The sequence below is a fragment of the Apus apus genome, chromosome 6, assembly GCF_020740795.1.
Source record: "Apus apus isolate bApuApu2 chromosome 6, bApuApu2.pri.cur, whole genome shotgun sequence".
Lineage (NCBI taxonomy): Eukaryota > Metazoa > Chordata > Aves > Apodiformes > Apodidae > Apus > Apus apus.
In genome coordinates, this window is record NC_067287.1 from 25348532 (window position 1) to 25368835 (window position 20304).

The 20304-nt window shown below is 44.0% G+C and overlaps 1 protein-coding gene across 4 annotated transcripts in view; it reads left to right on the forward strand.

Annotated features, from left to right (window-relative positions):
* Positions 1-758: 758 nt before the first annotated feature.
* The window catches only part of ITPRID2 (ITPR interacting domain containing 2), a 41160-nt gene continuing 21614 nt past the window's right edge, over positions 759-20304 (forward strand). Inside the window, exons 1-9 of one of the 4 annotated variants that reach the window (XM_051622886.1) lie at positions 759-1090; positions 1229-1277; positions 6831-6880; positions 7734-7790; positions 10443-10479; positions 11789-11887; positions 12411-12619; positions 13540-14234; positions 17859-17931. In XM_051622886.1, coding sequence (XP_051478846.1) covers positions 862-1090; positions 1229-1277; positions 6831-6880; positions 7734-7790; positions 10443-10479; positions 11789-11887; positions 12411-12619; positions 13540-14234; positions 17859-17931 — 1498 coding nt within the window. In that variant the 5' untranslated portion in view covers positions 759-861. The remainder of the gene's footprint in view (positions 1091-1228; positions 1278-6830; positions 6881-7733; positions 7791-10442; positions 10480-11788; positions 11888-12410; positions 12620-13539; positions 14235-17858; positions 17932-20304) is intronic. The other 3 variants (XM_051622887.1, XM_051622883.1, XM_051622884.1) reach the window with 3 other exon arrangements.

A 20304-nucleotide genomic window follows, 5' to 3' on the forward strand; every position in this document is an offset into this window, starting at 1 on the left:
TTCGAGTGCATCTAAGATGATGCTAACAGGCCTTGTTTGGTACTGCCCGTGTCCCTGCAGACCTGCCTGTGCTCACGCAGAGGCTTTACCTGACTTTACACCTCTGAAAACGACGAAGTGTGTGCCCAGTTAAGCTGCTTGCCTCCTTGTGCCTTCTGCCTCCCCAGAACACTCAACTGCCTGCTCTGCGTGTGTTTTGTTTCGGAAACACCCTTTGCCCGCCCGCGGCGGGGCCCAGCCCAAGGAGCTTCACCCCAGGGCGGGTGGCGGGGGGGCCCAGGGGCCGCAGCGGTGCCGACCCTCCCCAGCAGCCCCGCAGCCGCTCCCGGGCCCCGGGCGGCCCCGCGGCCCCGGCAGGAGGCGACCGGCGCCCGCTCCTCCCGCTCCTCCCGCCGCCGTCACGTGGCGCGCACCCGCTCCCGCCCGGTATGAGGAAGTCGGAGCCGCCCGCAGCTCGGGCGGGCGCAGCCGCCGCCGCCTCTTCGCGGCGCGATATGTGAGTGAGAACTCGCGGCGCGGGCCGGGCCGACCCCAGCGCAGCCCCCTGCCCTCCCGCTGCGGCCCGAGCGGCGGGGGCCGGGCGGGACCTGCATGCTGCTGGCGTCGGAGCTGGCACCTGCGGAGCCGGGCGCCGCAGCGCGGGGGAAGCCGGGGGGCGGCGGTGAGTGGGGCCGGGGGGCGGGCCGGGGTGTGAGCGCGGGGGGGCGTGGGCGCGGGGCGGGGCGGCGGCGCCCCCGGCGGCCCCGCTCAGCGGCCCCGGCCCTGGACGAGCGGCGCGGCCCCGCTTGCCTTCCCCCGGCAGGCTGGCTCTCTCCGGCGTCCGCCTCCCGGCCTGAGGCCCCCGCCGGCGCCGCCGTCCCGATGGAGGAGCCCCCGGCGGCGGAGGAGTGGCAAGGGGCGACCCAGAAGAGGAAGGCCTGGGCCAAGAGCCGGGACTCCTGGCAGGCGTCGGAAGCGGAGGATTTCTCGGCTGCGGCGGCAGCGCTGGCCCGCGGCGAGGAGGAGGAGGAGGAGGAGGAGGAGGAGGAAGACGAAGAGGAAGAGGAGGAGGATCTCGCCGGCGGAGAGCTGCCGCTGACCGCAGAAGCAGGTCAGTGCCCGGGGGGCGGCGGAGCCGGCGCCGCAACCCAGACGGACCCCCGAGACCCCGCGGGCCGGCCTCGGCGGGCCGCCCTGCCCGACAGGCTGCTCCTGACTGTTGGCTTTTCGCTCTTTCTCTGCCCTTAAGGCCACAACGTTCCCAACGAGAAGATCGCGATATGGCTGAAGGACTGCAGGTGGGTGCTACCGCCGAACCTACCTGGCCCCGGTCCCTGCGCCCCGCTCTGGCTCCCGCCTCGGCTGCCGCCGGCGCGTCGCTGCGGGTGCGGGGTCGGAGCCCGCGGCCCCCCACGGGGTGTCGGGCCGGGCAGTTCCCATGGAGCCGAGGGAAGGAAATCTCAGGGGCTCCAGCTCCCGCGGGGTACCCTGGGCATCTCTGCGCAGTGGAGCGGTGCTTGTCATCAGCGCTGCCACGGGCTTGCCCGGAGCCTGGGTACCCTTGGGTCTTACAGGGGTTATACCTTCAGGTGAGGTTACAGAGGATCTGTAGCATTTGTACGTATGGCTAGAGAAGAGCTGGCTTTTGGCACCTTTCCTCCCAATGGTGTCTCATGTAATGAGGCTGAATGCTATCAGCCAGGGAGGAGGAACCAAGTTCAGGGTAAGGAAAGCAGCCTGTTTGAGGAAATTGCTCAATTTCTCAGCGAGGGGCTCCAGTTTAAAGCCTCCCGTTGCCTTGCTTGGCTTTTGCTGCAGATTTAAAGAAACAGATATTACTTTCACAGCAGTGGTCTCTGTGCTTAGGGGTCTTAAAGAGCCATAGCACAGTTCAGACTAACCTGATTTATCCAAGTCTCTCTCCGTGTCTGCCATATGGACTGACATCCTTAACTTGCAACATGGTGTATATATATTACATATTTCTGTTGCTATCACAAAACACTTGCATGGTGTTTGGAACAGGCTGTCAACATTACTTTTTCTTCATCCTCAGTCACGTAAAAAGTGTAAATGCTATGTCCAGTAACAGCTGCTTTTGTCCCACCTTTTTCTACGTTCAATCCTAGCAGCTCTTGAAGCCAGAGTTGATAGTGACAAGCTAACAATTAGCTTTCCCGTAGTTAACAACGACATTTCAAGACCTCACTCATGTATTTGATATTTCTGGTTTCCTTCTCCTTTTGAGAGCAGCTATGGTAAGATGAAAATTTGCCTCTGAGATTAGCTCTGCCTTTGTGGTCTATTGATCCAGTCAAGTGCCTGAGCTGAGCTTACTCCAGTAAATGAAGTGTGGGTTGCTTTATGGCTAACAAGGTCTTCTGCATAGTTTTCTTTAAGTATCTACAGGCTGTGCCTTGGAGGGGGTGTTGACAGCTAGAGGCTTGAAATCATACTGTATCCCTAAAATATGATGTTCAGACCTCATAGGCCAGTCTTCTAGAATGCCAGAATGGGAGAAGATTTTTCTGACTTCACCTGAAATCTGGTGTCCTGTTAGCCTGGCATACTATATCCTTAAAACTAAGTGTTATGAATACACTGCTTTATGAGAAGTATTTTTTCGGCAGAGAGGGCAAAAATAGGAGTGGAGAGGGAAGAGGCCCCCAAGGGAAAAATTCTTCCTAGTGCTGCACTGCCGTTTCCATATTTGCAGGATTTCTGTCTAGAACCTTCCCTAGCCCTGTGATCCTTACCATGTCCATACAAAATTTAAGGAATAGCACAAAACTGCAAACTGACCACATGAATGTTGAATAGATGTTAAAAAATCTGGAGTAATAACACAAAGTTTGCAGTTTTATTCATATGCTCTGTGTAAAAACTTGCACCAAACACTTCTGTGGAATGTTTTTGCATCTCTGGCAGTTTATTCCCAAAATACAGGCATCTTATTTTACAGTCTATTTCCATGTTTTGCACATAAGGAAATAAAGTATGACTTTACCTTTTTGCTAATATAGAGATGCAAATTTAGTTAATGCACATTTTTGAAACCCGTTGTGGTCCTTCCATAGAAGTCTGTGAAGTGTAGCTGTTCACTGTTGTAAATCTCTTCAAAAGAATATTGTGTTCTTCTCAAAAAGATAAAATTTGCATATATAGATTTTTTTTTAAGATCTCTTAAACCCCTGGCATCGGCTCGTGACATTCAGCTATTGAGATTAACTAAGAGATCAGTTAGTCTCTGAGCATAACAGAGTGCGTGCCTACATGGTTCGTGTCTGAGAGGTGTGATCCCAGCTGCCTGGAGTAGTGCACAGTCCCTTATGTTTTAAAACTGCAGAATGGTGTAAATATTTTGTGTGTCTAATATTCACGTGAGCAGTAGGAAGCACACAGTAAGTGTTTATAAGATTTGCACTGTTATGAAGTGATGGTGTGTATAGAAACTCTGAACTGGTTGTCTCTTGATAACAATGTATATAAGAAGAGAGGACAGCATCACAGTTGAAAGAATAGCCCTACAGACACTTAAAACCAACAGTTGTTGTAAAACATACAATTGTTGTCCCTGAAAATTCTTATTTGTTTAGTAACATTGTTTTAGCTATGGAGCTTAGATTGCTACAAAGTGTGGGCAACATACACAGACAGCTGCTGTTTCCGGTCCATCACACAACCTGAATCTTACACATTAGTTCTGTTGCAAGAATATAACCATTACGAGTGAACATTCAGTTACTAAAATAAAGTGTATTCTCTGTTACGTATTTTCTGAAAGCAGTCCTTCCCATTTTGTCTGCGTTCCCATAAGCTTTTGTGGTGTACATCAGAAAAAATCTTATTTACTGGTTTGAGTTGGCAGCAGCACAAAAAACTTAATATCAACCCACTGCATAAATAGATCTGTTTATAAGATTTATTCCATTGTTTGTTTCCAGAAGCATCAACAGTGTTATAATATGGATAATATGGATAGAAAGAATTACTAGCTGTCCCTTGATATTCATGTTAGTGGTTTGGGGCTCTTGTTACTTGGCATCTCTGGTTCACATCTGCTTTGGAGGAGAGAGGACGATTCCTAGTATCCCATGCTATTTAACTTGGTAGACATATGGGCTTTTGTAATTTTTTCTTTTGTGTTTTTTTGTTTTGTTTTGTTTTGTTTTTTTTTCAGCAAGGCCAAAAAAGTCTGTATTCTGTATCACACTCTGATAAGAATAATGGAGGCTTAAGTAATGTCAGATGTTACCCAAAGTTTCTGGTTTCTTCATGTTTTGAGAATTGTATGCCTCTGAGAAAGGTATCTTTTGCTCTCTCCCTGCTACTTGGGAAAGACATTTTGAAGTAATAAGAAAAATTAAAAAGGTTAGTTTTAACTCTTGTCAAGCTAAGACAGGAAACACAAGTGTTCATATCATACTAATAGAAAAGAATAAATTTTTGTCAACTGTATGGTGACATGTATTATTTTGATTAAGTATATTGAAACTCCCAATAGTGATACAGGGGATATGGGAGGTATTTAGGAGCCATCTCCTGTAGATATGCAGGAAGTGAGTTCTTGAAATGTCTCAGAATATTTTTTTTTCTTCAAGTTAAAAATAAACATGGCTCCTCCCCAATTAAGACTTCAAAAGCTGAGGTTTAAACACTTTCACAGCACAGTGCAAAAGCCCTGTCCTGTTTCTGAAGACCACCCTAACACAACTGTTAGCTGAGGAAACCAAATTCTGGAATGAAAGAAAGCTTTGAAGCTACATATGGTCCCCTTACCGGGTCAATACCCATTTCCCACAGCAACGTGGGCACTGAGAATTCTTTTGTAGACTAATATTGATATAAGCTATTGCCATATATGTTAAAATACAGTAATAAATGAGTTAACACAAATGGAAATCTGTAGGATCTCTTGTTCCACGCATGTACCTGCTTAATAGCTCTTTGCTCGGGCTGCCCTCTGTTTGCTGGTGGCCTCCTTAGCTGCTGTGTGAAGGTTGCCAGAATGTGCTGAGGACCTGCCAGGGTGTGCCTCCAGCATGGAGACCTCCTCACGAGGGCCGAGCAAGCAGGAAGGTCCCCCAGCCCTAACCTTGCTGAGTATACGGAGCTGCTCAGAGGCAGAGCTGGCCAGGCTGAGTTGTGGGCCTTGCTGGGATGAAAAACATCCTGGCACAGAAACGCAGAGTTGTCTGTGATGTTGACCAAGAGGATTTTTATGTGGATACTTGTCCATTTTTAAAACTCACAATCTGTCTAGTTCTTTGATGCAAGTTTTTCAAAGGCAGGAGGTGTAAGGCAGTGTGCCGGTGTGCAGCAGCACAAACAGGGCAGCAGATGCGTGGTTGACAGGGCTGCTTTGACAGAGCGGCTTTTCTGGTAGCTGCTAACATGCTGTAGAGATGATGGACTTAATTTCTAAAGAAAATGCCAGCTTTGATCATTGCTTTTACCATTTTCTGCCAGCTGCTGCAGGCAGCACTGACCTTGACCGTCAAAGTCACTGCCAGCAAGTTTCTGCAACAAAAAGGTAAAGACATAGAAGTAGCTACTAGGGAAGGAGAGGGAGAAGGATGGGCGCACAGCAATCAAAGCCAGAGAGTAAACAACCATCATAGTTATTACATCAGAACATAAGGCTTGTTGTAGCGTGACAGGTTTAGACAATATGCCCTTAGTTTTTTCAAACTCTGACAGGACAGGCACACAGGAACCCGGGAGATCTGAGCCTCGGCAGTGTCTGTGCTTTCACTTGAAACATGCTGCTGCACCGGTGCTGTTTGCCTTGTTGTCTCACTGCAGCAGGGCTTTGCTTTGCAAAAGACCATCAAAGTGAGCTTGCTCCCTATCAAAGGCCACATGTGGAATGAGCAAATTATTTTCAGAGGGGGGAAAAAAGGTTGTGAAGTGGAAGGCCTGTTAGAAAGCAGATGCAAATTTTCCTTGCTGAATTTAGCCATGGCACTAAAGCAAATAATGTGTCAGAGCACTGTTTACTTTCAGGTTTTAAAGCAGGTTTATGTGCTTGTCTGATTAAAAATCCAAATGAAACATACATACTATAGGCACATAAATCATCTGCTTTCCCCTTCTTTGTGAGTATTGTATTTCTGAATTTGTTTTGGGCTTTGAGAGTTAATGCTGTACTACTTAATAGTGACAGGCTTTTGATTACACATCTCAGAGACAAGATGTGGAAACATCCAGCTAGTGTCAACAACTGTAAGGTGAACCCAGAGAGGGACTGGACCTGTCATTTGTGTGGTTGTTGCTGCCCCTTTTGGGCACCGTGAGGCTCAGCAAATCTGCTCTTCAGGGAGCAGCAATAGGAGGGATCATCCAAGCAAGAGCCAATGTGAAGAATCTCTAAGATAACAGAGCTGCTAAGTGACAGATAACATAGCTGTCAATATTTTTTTATCCTGTTCCTGATCACCAAATAAAGCTTTTCACCACTCTCTCCAGGAGTGTAGAAAAATAGCAACAGTTTTTGTCATAAATGAGATTGAATTAGTGCGTTCAAAAACTCACCAACCTTTTTTCTGTGTGTTTTGTTGAGAAGTCCATGATTTTCCTCAAGAGAGGGCTGCTGACCCCAAAGCTTTGCCACTGACTGGGGTCTAGGCTTTGCAGTTATTATTAACCTGTTCTGTTGTTTTACCGTACAAGGCAAATTTGTTCAGAGGGCTGGGGATTGTTTAGGAAGCTGTTGCCGGTCCTCAGATGTTTGTGCTTTCTGGGGGTGGAGCGAGGGAGAACGGCTGCTATCACAAACTTGTTGCACATTGTAAGGAAGGACATGAAGCAGCAAGTTTTTAAACTATTATTAATCTCTTCTGTGGTTTCAGAACGCCTCTGGGAGCCTCCCTGGATGAGCAAAGCAATCCTCTGTTGAAGGGTAAGGAAAGGCTTTACCTACTGAAATCTCTTTTGCCAGGAACTGTGTTTTCGTGGATGTTCACCTGAGACCGCGGCTCTTTAGCAGCAGCACAACCCACAGCCTAGTTGGTGTTGCCGACTTATTCTCACTGTGAATCAGTTGTGCCTGAGAAATGAGAAGAGGGGAAAGGTCCTGAATAAGTCTTTCTGGAAAGTTTAGTAAGGCCTAAAAAATACCCCAAAATGTGCAGAAGGGGGGAAGGCTGCAGTTTCCTCTCCAAGCTGGCAGCATTAGGCAGTCTCTGCCTCTAATAACTCTGGTTGCCACACCTGACAATTTTACTATCTGAGCAGATCCGAATACTAAAGTTCAAAGTACAATGAGAACGTGCAGATAGTGACAGGGTGCAGAGGAATTACTTGCTGTGCCTGGACGCTTGCTTCAACTCTTAATCTGGTACAGGGAGAGAAAGAGAGAGAGGAATGCCTAAGCTGAACTTAGTCTCTGGATCCACCTGGTAAGATGTCTGGAGCACAGATGATGGAGCAGCAGAAGGCACAGGTGTGTTGGGTGGTACCTCTAGGTTTCTGCTTGCAATTAATTTGCTAGCAGTTTGACTTGGGGAAGTTTCTGAGCACAAAACTAAAGCAGTGTCATTGTAGCTATCTTTCAAAATAGTCTTTCTGTTTTCTCAAATGTAACTTCTCACTTCTTAGTGCATTTTTGGTGTATGAGTAATGCAGGGATTGTAAATATAGTCTGGTTATATCCTGTTCTATCAGCTGAAGTGGCTTGCTAATATCTTTAGTTAAGCTGTTGGAAAGAAAACAGCAGCATTCTGGTCGTTGAACTGGTAACTGTACGTTTTCAGGCATGCTGGTGAGAAATGGAGGAAGTTTTGAAGATGACTTATCCCTGGGAGCTGAAGGTGGGTGTGGCAGGATTATGACTCTTTTTTTTCTGAGGGGGGGGAAGAAGTTCAGTCATCTGATTTTTATTTTGAAAGACAGCATTTCCTCTCTGGTCAAAGGCAGTTGATGAAGCTGGCTAGAAAACCAGCATGAAGCACATATAAAAATGCAGGAAGATTTGGTTTTGGAGTTTATTAAATTATCCCTGGTGTTAAACATTCTGGTCTAACCCAGAGGGTCTGAGGCAGCTCTGAATTTTATTGCCTGGAGTGGCAGCACAGCCTGGAGCACTCACTGAAGCTGTGAGAAAGTGGTTTCTCCTACTTGCTGTTCTTGTCCATGGGTTGCACTTGGCAGCTGTGCATGCCCCACTTCCACTGAATCCCTTGGGAGTGGCATGTGCAGGCTTTAGAAAGGAGGAATGAACTTCTGTCAGCCAAGAGGCAAACCCATTAATGGCTAAGTGCTCTTAAAAATGAAAAGCACCAAAGCTGAGTAAGTACTTTGGATTAGGCATGATATACACTTGTTTGCCTTTTTTTTTTTCTTCCCTTTTTTAAAGGGAAGGAGATGAGGCTGTTAATGGTGGAATTCTTTGTTAGAAGAGACTTTTAACCTCTCAGGGTTAGAGGTGTCCATAAACAAACAGACAAACAAAACCACTGTGGATCGTGTTCTAACAGCAACATCATGAAACAAAATAGCAAAAAACAAACTCACAAACCAGGTCGTAGGGTATTCTGCAGGATAGGGGATATAGGACAGTATCTGGTTTCAGTGTAACAAAAGACAAAACCACTCTCCCCCTTTAGCTTTTAATGTTTTTTGAAATGCAACTTTTGCAAAATTTCAGAACTTGTATAGTAGAAAGCCCTTTTTTCAACAATACTCTTACCAGTGGTGTCAAAGTAATGGGACAGTGTCTGTAGGAAGGAAATATTTTTAAAAATTAAAGATTCAAGACTTCTAAAGAAAACAGTCGATCTGATAATGACCTTGAGCTGATAATGATGGAGAAGCAATAAATGAGCCCCTTAATCTAGCAAGCAGAATTGCCTGCAGTACAAAGATTTCATAGGAAAAGTTTCTTTGTAACGATAATTCGAGCTCTGAGCATATGGCAAATAATTCAAGAGTCAGTACATTTTAAAACATCATGTCACTTTTTACTTTTCAATTCTTTCCCCTTATTTTTCCCAAGGATTTGTGTTTTTTTTTATGAGCCTTTAGCATGATTTAGGCAAAAGGTTGTTTTTCAGATGACAAATGTCCCAATGCTAGAATTGCTGGTTGATCTTCCTGGGCAAGAATGCGGGCGTTTCTGCAGGGCTTTGTTTCCCGTTTGAGGGGACAACAGAGCTGCTTGGAGCAGCACTCCCTGCCCTGCCAGACAGACAGCCCCTTAAGAGGCTGGTATGAATAGTTTGTTCTTGTGCATCTGTGGCTGCCTGAATACAGATACAAGCCAGATCTCTGTGTGAACAGTACAGAGAGCATCAGGCAGGGTCCTGTAACCCCAGCCCCTACTGAGCTGTTAAAACCCATGGTTTAATTATTCACACTAGTCACAAGCTAATCCATATAGATTGGCTTACCATCATACTGTAGACAAGAATATTATTTTTTTAAAAAGTGGTGTGGCATCTGCATTTTGTATATATTTAAGTTTCTTTGTGATGTCTCTGAAAACATGAGAGAGGTTGTGATGTTTCCACGTTTGCTCTCTGTTACTGACTGTTCCCCACTGGCACAGCAAGTCAAGGTGCAGGGCTTTCCTGGCAGCATGTCTGACATCAGTTGGCTCTTTCTGTAGCTGATTCTGAGGGCTGCTATAGCATATGCATGCCCTTTGTCTGTCTCCTGGGGCAAGTTTGTTAATGTTGACTTGCCTCTTTGGGGAACCCATAATTGAAGGCTGGCAGTCAACTCTCTGGCTTGACAGGGTGTTGGTTTTCCAAAACAATAATGCCACCTGGGATGTTTCCATGTGGAGCTGGGCTGATCTGACTGCAGAAAGTGCTGGCTTCCCTGTCAGAGGCTGGTGACCAGGTGCTTGGTGCCTTGCCACTGGTCTCCTTCCAGAGCCCTCTCAGTTTCAAATGCGCCCACTGGTCCCATTGGTACCACAGGCTGTTATCCATGGATTTCACAGCTCGGGCAGCCACAGCCCTGGCCCACTTCAAGAGCAAACAGTGCTGCTATAACGACTAATGAACATAGTCAATACCTGGCTGTGAGGCCAGCTGCCTTTCTTATGTTCTTTATTTTCTCTACCGGAGCAATCCTCGCATGCCTACTCCTCCTCCACCCCTTCCCGCCCAGGAACAGCCCTGCAGCTGGTAATCGCGCCTTCAGTTGCAAAGCAATAAATGGTTTATTTAACAATTACTAGCTTACCACATGTAAAATTTCAAGTTAATATGATTAACAACAGCATATAAATGTGTGTCCATGTGAGATTTTACTGTAAACACAGCCTGAGCAAGCCAGATCATCTTTGTATCAGATGTCTACTAGAAACACTTGGCAATCACATTTCTATGGGAAGAGAAAAACTTGGCTTATGTGGGAGTATCGGTAAATGTGCTCGCTGCCTGCTTCTTCATACTGGCCGTGGGAAGTGCAATTCTGAAGAGGTCTGTGTGTAACAACTTCTTGTTTCTCTACAGCTAATCATCTACGCAGTGATACTCAAATGGAAACATGGTAAATATATATAATTTTTGTTTCTTGTTTACATCAGAGAAATATTTGTGCAGGAGGGGTGGTGGGAGAGGGGGCAGCGGGAGTTGTGGTGCTTCCTCGGAGCTAAAGCTCATCTGGTTATGCCAGCTTACATGAGAGGGAAAGAGAAGATCGAGGTGGCACAGAAACAGTCATTACAAAATGCAGAAAACAAAAGCAGGTTTTTGTTCTTGAAGCAGATCTGACATAGATTTAGGGGTAGCAGGAGGAAAACAGAAATGTCGAACCTTCTAAGTTACTTAGTATGATTTACCTTCTTTGCTTCACTGATACCTCGCCATTTCACAAATTTCAAGGGAAAATTAGTTTTACATTTCAGAGCAGTCCTTTGGGAGTGGGAAAAGAAAGTCATTGAGAGAGCCTGCTTTATAGGGAGAGCTTCTAAATAAAAAGTGCTGTGACTAAACCCCCTGTTGAGCCTTCAGCAAATACCAGCACAGCCCATGTGGGCAGTATCCTCACTACTCCTCCCAAGCTGGGTCCTGTAAACACATTTTTAGGTGAATCCTTTGTCTCCTTTGGTCTCTCCGTGGTCGTTCTGGAGTGTGTGTATCTGTGTGTGTGTTAGGATTTGTACAGTAAAATTCACCCTGTGAATGTTTGGTCCCCCAGAGAGATTGTCAGTAACAGTGCATTTTAGGCAAAGGTACCACCTAATGCTGAGACAGCTTCTCCAGATGCAGGAAGGAAATAGTTTGGGATTGGGAAAGAAACTGTCTGGCAGTCTTGGTTGGGAGCTTATCTTGCTCCTTTTCTCCAGCCTGGAGCCTCTTCAGCTTCCTTGGCTGCTGCTGGAGCAGCTCAGAGCCTTGTGCTGGTAGCAGCCAAGGTTGAGGGGGAGCCAGGTAGGCCAGGCAGGGAGGGAAGGGTGGACCTGCCATGGAAGAGGTGGTCCTGCTGGAGGAGGCAGTGGCACAGGAAAGGGCAGGGAAAGGCAGGACAGGGCAGCTCACCGGAGACGGGGCTTCCTCGCTGGAGGAGGGTGGGATCAGGGAGGGTGGGGCAGTAAGGGGAGATCAGGGATTTTGTTTGTTCAGCTTGCATTTGCCTTCAAATTCTTACCGTCTATGTACATTTTTACTGAGGTGTCCCAGGGTTTGCTTTTGTTATTGTATTTCGACAAATGACATGGCTAATATAAACCAGATAACGCTGAAGGGGAAAAGAGAAATTCAGCAGCACTGCAGGCTTAGCTCTCCTCCAAGACAGAGAATCGAATCCCCAAAGGAAAGAGGTTTATCGTGGGGCTCTTCTCTATTTGTGTTGACAGCAATGGTGTGCTGGCAAAGGAGAGGAGGCTGCAGTTCCACCAGAAGGGTAGAAGTATGAACTCCTCTGGGTCTGGAAAAAGCAGTGCGACTGTTTCAAGGTAAGAAAGTACTATGTTTTGAAGGTCATGGCACAGTTCAGTGGAATTTGGCTGCATTTTGCTGGCAAAACTTAATTCTTCTGTTCCACAGTTAAGTTAACTTGGCTTGCTTTATGTGCATTGTTGCATTTAGTAGCCGAGAAAGGAATTTTAATTTGGTTGCTTGAAAACTGCTATTTGTTTTTAGTTGTGGTTTGTGGTAAATACTAACAAATGGGCTCAAACATTAGAAACATCTGAAATTGTAATGATGTTTTAAAATTGGAGCTCTGCAGAATAAGAAGGGCTGACTTTATAAATTGCAGGGTTGGATCTGAGATGTGTCTGCTATGATGTTTCTGCTGATGTGAAACAAAGCTTCAGATGCAGAGATCTCGACAGTTATTTCCTAAAGTAGACTGAGCTGTAGGAGTTAAAAGGTCAATAGGCCAAGCTGGCTACTGGTCTGAATTTGCAGTTCGACAGAAGAGACTGGGTGTTAAAAAGAGACAAGTAGATAGTAAACATTTTTTCATTTGTCTAGTGTTTCTGAATTACTGGAGCTTTATGAGGAAGATCCTGAAGAAGTGCTCTATAACCTCGGATTTGGAAGAGATGAACCAGATATTGCTTCGAAAATTCCAGCAAGATTTTTTAATTCATCATCATTTGCCAGAGGCATAGATATCAAAGTATTTTTGAATGCCCAAATACAGCGCATGGAAGTGGAAAACCCAAATTTTGCTTTAACAAGTAAGTATGTTTTTGAAGCAAAGTTTATTTTTCAGTTTTTGGCATATGTAAACAACTTCAAAAGAAGGTGTATATCTAGTGTTCTGGCAAAACCCCTTTACAGTCTAAAGGCTAGAGTCCTTCTAGAATCCACAATAAAACTCTGCTTTGTCTTAAATATGGCAAAAGGTTACCATCAGTGTCATATACCTTGAGGTGAGGGGAAGGGATTTATCATGGGGAAAGGAAATTAAAGGCATTCCATAAGATAGATTGCTTTCTGTTTTGTGTCATTCTTGCTCCTAAGCTTGTCTTCTGTGGCATCTTTAGAGCACTGAAATGAACAGCAATATCTGTCTGTTTTTTTGTGTGCTTCAGTATCCGGGTGGGATTTTTGAAATCTGTCAGCAGTGACCTACTTCTGTAGTTTTTGAAAACTGGGCCAATATTTCTGTTGACTCGGACAGGAGCTTTGTTAGGTCAGTAATGGACATTGCTGAAATGAGGGCATAGCTGAAATGTCCTCTTGACATTGCAGATGGAGAGAACAATGCAAGTAACCCTTTTCTTCCTAGCACTTTGTAAATTAACTTGCACTCATGTACCCATGTCTCTTTTTTACTTTATGAAAGCTTTCCTTGCTGTTCTTCTTGCACATTTACCAAACACCCTTTCAAAGGTTATTTCCAGTTTTTTCATACTGTGACGTATCACTCTAATTACAGGACTAATCAGTGCTCAGTCAGCCTTTGGGACCCTTTATATACGTAGGAGGAGATTTGGGAGTGGGTCCAGGTTTTGATGAAAATTCGCTCTTCAAATATGAAGAAAGAGCTGTCTCTGAGAATTCAAGTCATCATGTAGAGATAGATCAACAGGTCTGAGATGTGACAACAGCAAACTTTCTTATAAACTCTGCCCTATGTTTTGTTCTTGTGCAGGTCGTTTTCGTCAGATTGAAGTGCTTACTACTGTGGCCAATGCTTTTTCTTCTTTGTATTCTCAAGTCTCTGGGACTCCTCTGCAGAAAATTGGTAGTATGAATTCAGTGTCTTCCAGCAAAGAGGCATCCAGCCCTCCCCCTTTAAACCGCAGCAACACAGCCAGCCGGTTAATGAAGACCTTGTCTAAGCTCAATCTGTGTGGCACACAGCAGGCTGATGGGAGTGGCTGCTCAACTCCTTCACCTGTTGAAAAAGGGAAAAGTCCAGCTGAGCTAGGGAGTGAGGAAAATGATGTTACAAATGAATCTAAATTACCAAAATACTCTAAAAAGAAAGACTCCCCCTCTTTTTTGTCTACTGTAAAAGAGGAGATTGCTGGTAGTCAGAAAAATGCTGCGGACACACATAAACCTGCAAACCTTCCTGCTGGGCCTGATGATAAGCAAGAAGTTACTGTGCTTCCAGCAGATGTGCAGAGCAGCAGGTTGGCAAGTGCCCAGGATAGACTGTGTGAAGAATCTGGTCTTTTGGACTCACCAAGCCTCAGCAGCAGTTCCAGTGCATCCAACAGCAGCACCTTGACTCAACGGCTGCCCACGGCATCCCCAGATAGAGACCCTTGTGCTCCCCTCGCAAACCCATCCATAATTAATCTAATGCTGCAGCAGAAGGACTCCTTTGAGATGGAAGAGGTAGGTGGAGATGGATGACTTTGTTTTTGCATACAGTTTACATAACTTGTGAGCTGCCAGCAAAGGAATGTTCCCTCCTATGTAGCTGACAGCGTTTTCTCCAGGAATACTTTAAATTCTCCAAGCGACAGGACAGTTGTCACTCTCCCAGTAGGCTGCTCTAATTGATCATCTTAATGAAACAACTTGGTGCTGCTGCTGTTGTTCCTGAGAGCCAGCAGGAAAGTCCATACTCTTTTTTTGTCATCAAGCTCAGGTAATTGCAGTAACCAGCAAAACTGCTAGAAACTTTTCTCGTGGAAATAGGTCTAGGTTAGCCTTTGTGTATAAAAACTTTTAAGTTTTGACTTTGCTCAAATTGCTAACTAGAAGTAATTGGTTTTTTATATATGGATTAAAGATAAATTTGTGGATGGACCAAGAGTGTTGTTGCATGAAAGGGAAAGGGGCTATCTAGGTGAGGTGCTCATCTTGTGCAATCTGTGGTTTTGATGACAATCTGCTCAATGTTGATCTGTTTGTTCTCAGGAAATTAGCACCCTGAGCGTGACTGTTTTGTTGTGCCTTTGTCAATGGCTTAGTTACAAATTCTGTGTTAGCTGCCTTTTAATATCTTCATAAAGGCACCTATCCATTTTTTTGATTGATAATTGTCCCAAAGGGATTTTAATTCCCAAGTTCCTGTAAGTGCTTTGTTTATTAGGCTAGTGAATGTGCAACCTACAAATTCAAGAATGCATTTTTTTGCATAGATTCTCACCTTGAATTGTAAGGTCTGTCTTAAATTAGTAGATGTTTTTGTGGACAGTTTGGCAGTTACCATTTTTGTCTTTGTGAAATAGATATGTTAAATGAAGGATTGTGATTTTGCTGGTGAAATGAATGAAGGCAGTGAATATAGAACCCCCAGAGTTTTACAGGGAATGATGAAGTGATGGTTTAGCAGATACTGTGTCTAGTGTTATATTGTCATTATAGATTCTTCTAGATCAAATAATGTTGTAGCTAAAGGCACTTGCTAAATTTAAAAAAGTAATCTAGCCCCTTGTAGTTCCTGCCACTTGTTTGTGTCTGTGTGTCATCACCCACATGTTGTGTGGCCATCTGTGGAACCAGCACAAAGGACTTATCCAGTTGAGAGGGAAAAAGAAACTTAGCATACCTTGATTTTTTAATTTTTCCTGGCTTAGTTTTCAGCTGGATAATTTTCCAGGTTTTTGTGTAGCTGCACAGATGTTTGCATTGGCACAGTGGGAGGGGTCTGAGTGGCAGTGAATTTTGCTTCTTGATGGTTGGACTCATTTCACGTACCTCAGAGGAGAATTAATTTTTTTTTTTTAATTTTTTTTTTTTTTACTCTTGGACAAAATTGAAACAACTAATGAAAAAATAAAAGAAAAAGGAATGGAATTTTCCTTCAGAGTAAGTTGGACTGTAAAGGGTTATGACATGAAGAAGACTTGCCAAATTCTGCACAAGCCCAGTGCAATGCATTTGTGAAGTTTTGGTTGACACACTTTGCAATGATGCCAGTGCATAAACACAGCTGTTTTGGCAAGTCAACATGCAATGTGGGGTGGGGCTATGGTGAATTTATGTTTATGCAATAGAATGTATATGTATCAGCCGCCTTCAGCTCCCTGGGAGGGGGGGATTTGGTTTTGTTGAAGAAACTTTAGAACAATACCTGGCAGTGTGATTTTATTTTTGTGCATCTCTAGGCAGGGTATAATGAACAATAAACTGTATTAGAAACAGTGAAATTAACTCCTCCCGTTTTCCCATCTTGGCTTGGAGTGCGTTCATACGCATAAGAAAGATGACAGATATATCAAGGAAGCTCTTTCCGTGCTCACAAATGCCTTGGAGGTTTAAACGCCCTTCGGAAGTCTGTGGCTGTGAAGATAGTGCGGGAGTGAGTCAGGGCAGGATTTCCCCCAAACACCCGCTCCTGAGGCGGCCAATTACAGTCCTGAAGGTCGTTTACCAGCATCGATATTGGCTAAAGGGGCGGGGAAGGAGAGGGGAGTGGTTCTCTGTGGTTGCTGAGCTGCGCCGCGCTGCGGGTGCTGCCAGGCTGCTGCCTCCCAGGCAAGGGCAGGAGGCGGAGGGTATTTAGATGAGAAGAGGCTTGGCTGTTGGGAGGCTGCAAATTTAGCCATCGGAAATTGGGAGGTCGAACAGAATCAAGACGCCTTTCCTGGAAGGCCAGACCAATCAAAGGGCCTGTAAGATTATACTTGCTGTTCCTTTTTTTAAAAATTATTTATTTTTTAAAAAGGTACTTTTTGTAAACGTAGATGGTGAGCCCCCTCTAGGCTCCCTGATGTTTGGACAAAATAAGAATTTACCTCTTTGGTACAGCTTTCATCTCATAAAGGAACCAAAGTCTCTTGCTTTATTGTGCAAGAGTAATGCTGCTCACTTATTAATGGTGAAAAGTTCAGGCCAAGTAATTCTCAAAACCCTTGTAATTAAGAATATGCACCCTGTGGCTGCTATACACATGATATCAGTGCAAATACAGCTTCTTTAGGCAAATACTAGTTTGGGCTTAAAACCGTCAGTATCATGGTTTTGCATTTTTGAGTTGATCAAAAATAGAGATTAAAATTTCATTGCTTAGTAAGTTTGACATTAGACAGGAAGCCTGTTAGAGGGAAGGGTTGGGAGTGGTTGGATTGGGAGTTTTGTGTGTGTAGACTTGCATGTGAAACAGTAGAGTTTTTTCTGTGGCACACAAAAGAGAAAACATTCTAGCTTTTGGACAAACAAAGCCCTCCCTGTTCAGATTTTAGGCATATTCTTTTCATTGTTTGAATTGTTGTCTGAGAACTGCTTTCTTAATAAGGCTGTGTTTCACGTAGTGATTAAGTAACAGGATTAATTTTCATGTAGTTTTAAGTTTCCCAGTTGAAATCTGCATGGCTCTGAACACATTATCTTCCTTTTTTGTGCTGGAAGACAGAAGTGTTTCCATGAGTAGTGGCATAATGAAGTCTGGAGTAGGTTCTGGCAGGGTCTGAGTTGTTCTGGAGGATTGGTGACTTGTAGGAAATAGTTGGTAGGGCAGCAGATTACAATCCTTATGTGGCTGACCTCTTTTTATGTTTTTCAAAATGTATTTTCTTGTTCTTTGTATTCAAATGAGGGGCCAAGAGTGCAGAATGGAAAAGACGGTAGTGTAATGGTGGTCAGAGGTGTTTTCACACATTTCAGTCTTTCTTCAAAGAGGAACTGAGCCCTCTCGGTAGTGTCACATGGTGTGATTTCCTGGTCTTTTTGCATGATGAATGTCACTGGAGGAGAGCCTTGTGCTGTGAGTGAGAGGTGCTGCCTAAGGATCACTGCTGTCCTACAGGAGCATTGCTGAGTACATGATGAAATCATTATAAGCTGTTGGACTGGAGAAAAAAACAGCCACAAAGGAAAAAACCTCCCCCCCAAAAAAACTCAAACAAACAACAAACCCAACAAAACCAACTGAACAAAAAAAATCCCCCAGAGCCCTCTAAAAATAATCCCCCAAAACCTGCATGTGCAGTGTAAATAGCTTGGGCATTGTTAAGCACATCAGTGTGTTCCAGTTGGTGTGACAAAATATTCATCTTCTCTTCCTGACAGATCCAGAGTACGGAGGGGGATCTATCTCACGTTCCAGCTTCTCACCAGCTGGCAGTGACCAAGTCAAGGAAAGGTGAGTAAACTTCAACTCCCAGGAGACAGCAGTCTGCTGAGTGTCCTCCCCTCTCTGAAATGTGGATTCAGATATTTAAAACTTCTGAAGTGTCTTTTCTCTTTAGAACGAAAGAAGATCTGGGTTTCTTTTTCAGCTAAATCACAGAACATTACTGCAAAATGATGACCAAATTACAGGCAAGACAACAGCCCTATAACCTCACTGGCTGTTTTCACTTTTGTACAATTGATGATAGCTCAGAGGAACTTAAATGTTAATTAAAATTGTACAGGACCTTTTTTCCTTGACAGATCCTGTAATTTAAGATAGCCATTTAAACTAAAATTACACTGTTTTAAACCAAAATTGCATGATACATCCAGCTTTTTTCCTATGTGCTACTGCTCCATCTGCAAGCTGGCTGCACAGAAGACTAGTGTTTCTGCACCCATGTGGCAATTGTAGTCCTTCACATGGCAAACTCTGTGCACTGGCTCTCGTGGCTCACTTAGTTTGTGCTTTCATCTCAAATTCTTACATATTTTATGGCTTGGGAGAGGGCCAAGGCCAATTGTTAGACCAAGAAGGACCGCCAGAAACTGCATCTGTTGACAGCTTCCAGCATTTTTTTCTTGGCTGTATTTTAAAGTTCATAATTACATCCTTTACATGATTACATGTGACGAGATGAACCCTTTACAAATCAGATGTCTTGTTTGCTTGTCCTCAGCAGTTTCAGAAAGTGCTCTTCAGAGGATGACTTAAGGAACCAGGAGCTGCAGTCAGGGAAGAGAAAAATACATTTTTTCATCTTCTGAAAAGCTAATTTTGTGTTTTCTGTTCCCAGTAGCTATCATACTCTCTTCTTCCTCCATGCAAGGAAAACAAAGTCAGGTGGTCCCTATGGTACCAGCCAAGGTATCAGCAGTTCAGCAGTGGGTCCTCAGCATGGCAGAAGCAGGGCCATGGGATACTAATATATCCCACCCGCTTCTGCATACACTTGGCATAGATTAGAGACGACATTTTGTTATCATGTAAGTATTGCCTACAGTTTTCTATGAGTTTTCTAACAAGGACATCAATGCAAATGGTAAGCCTGCACATTTGCTAAAAATTAGTCTAAGACCAACACTGCATTTCACCTGCAAGATAAGGAGATTTTAGGATTTTTTTCTGTACAGGTTTCAGTGCAGTTGCCAAGAGAGAAAGCATTTGGTGGAAAACTTATCCAAAACATTAAAAAATAGTTGTCCAATGTGAGACAATGTAGAGGCCTCTTTTCTCAGAGATCTAGTGCTTACCAAGTTTGAAGGCATCCAAAGTTAATGGTCACTTACTGAGAATGCTGACCATTGTGTCTGAATATAAAAAGCCTCTCTCACTAGCAATCTTTTGAGGTGAGATCAGTATGAAACTCAAGCACCAATCTTCCATTGCAATGTGATTTCAGTTGATGATCCTCATAGAGAACCATCTCTTTCCTTAGTGTTTGCTCTAGCATACATAAAAACCCTTTAAAAAAAATGTTCAAAATGAATGCTTTCCATGAAGGAATAAATTTGTACCCTTTTTCATATACAGGTACTTCTGTGTCACTTAACAGGGGTAGTGCTGTTCAGTACAGAATGTTATAAACCTTGCAGTGTCATTTCACTTCTACAGAGAGGGCTGTGGATTCTTTCTCTGACATTTATAATGGTTTGGAAGGCATTTTCAGAGTGTCTGTAATAAGATATGAAGTATTTGAACATAAAAGAAAAAAAAATTCTCTAATAGTCTGGAGTCTCTTAAGATACAAAGAATTCTGTATCGTATTGACTAGCTCAATATACTTTTTAGGTTATGTCGTCCAAATGGTACTAAACTGAACTGTACAGTAATTCGTTATGTGCAAAACTGGCATTCTGTTCTTTGTTGTTGCAAACCTCAAAGGCAGGTGTATTTTTATGCATGGGGTCTTTTTTAGGAATGCAGTACAGAATAATGAAAAGCTTCAGTTGCCTTGCACTGTAAACATACAGTGTTGTGAAATGCCCACTATAAAAAAGCCTTATTGCAAAGTTGTTAGTTGGAAAACAAATTTAAACAGCAGCACCTTCTATTCCAAAAATGCCCAACAAACAGGACAAATATAGGTGCATTGTATAGAGAACAAAGTATTCTCAAACCATTGTAATTTATGTGTCTGGCTGCTGACACCACTGGCTCTGTGAAATTTTGAGTAGCCACAACCTGTTTCTTTTAAGGCATCTGACACTGATAGTCAAAAGCAGTGATTAATTTTGAAAATTTAGTTCTTAAAAGTGAAGAAAGCACATAATCAGCACTTCCAGTCCTTAATATTGCATGTATAGCTCTCTGTGGGTGCAGCTCTACAGGACATTAGAG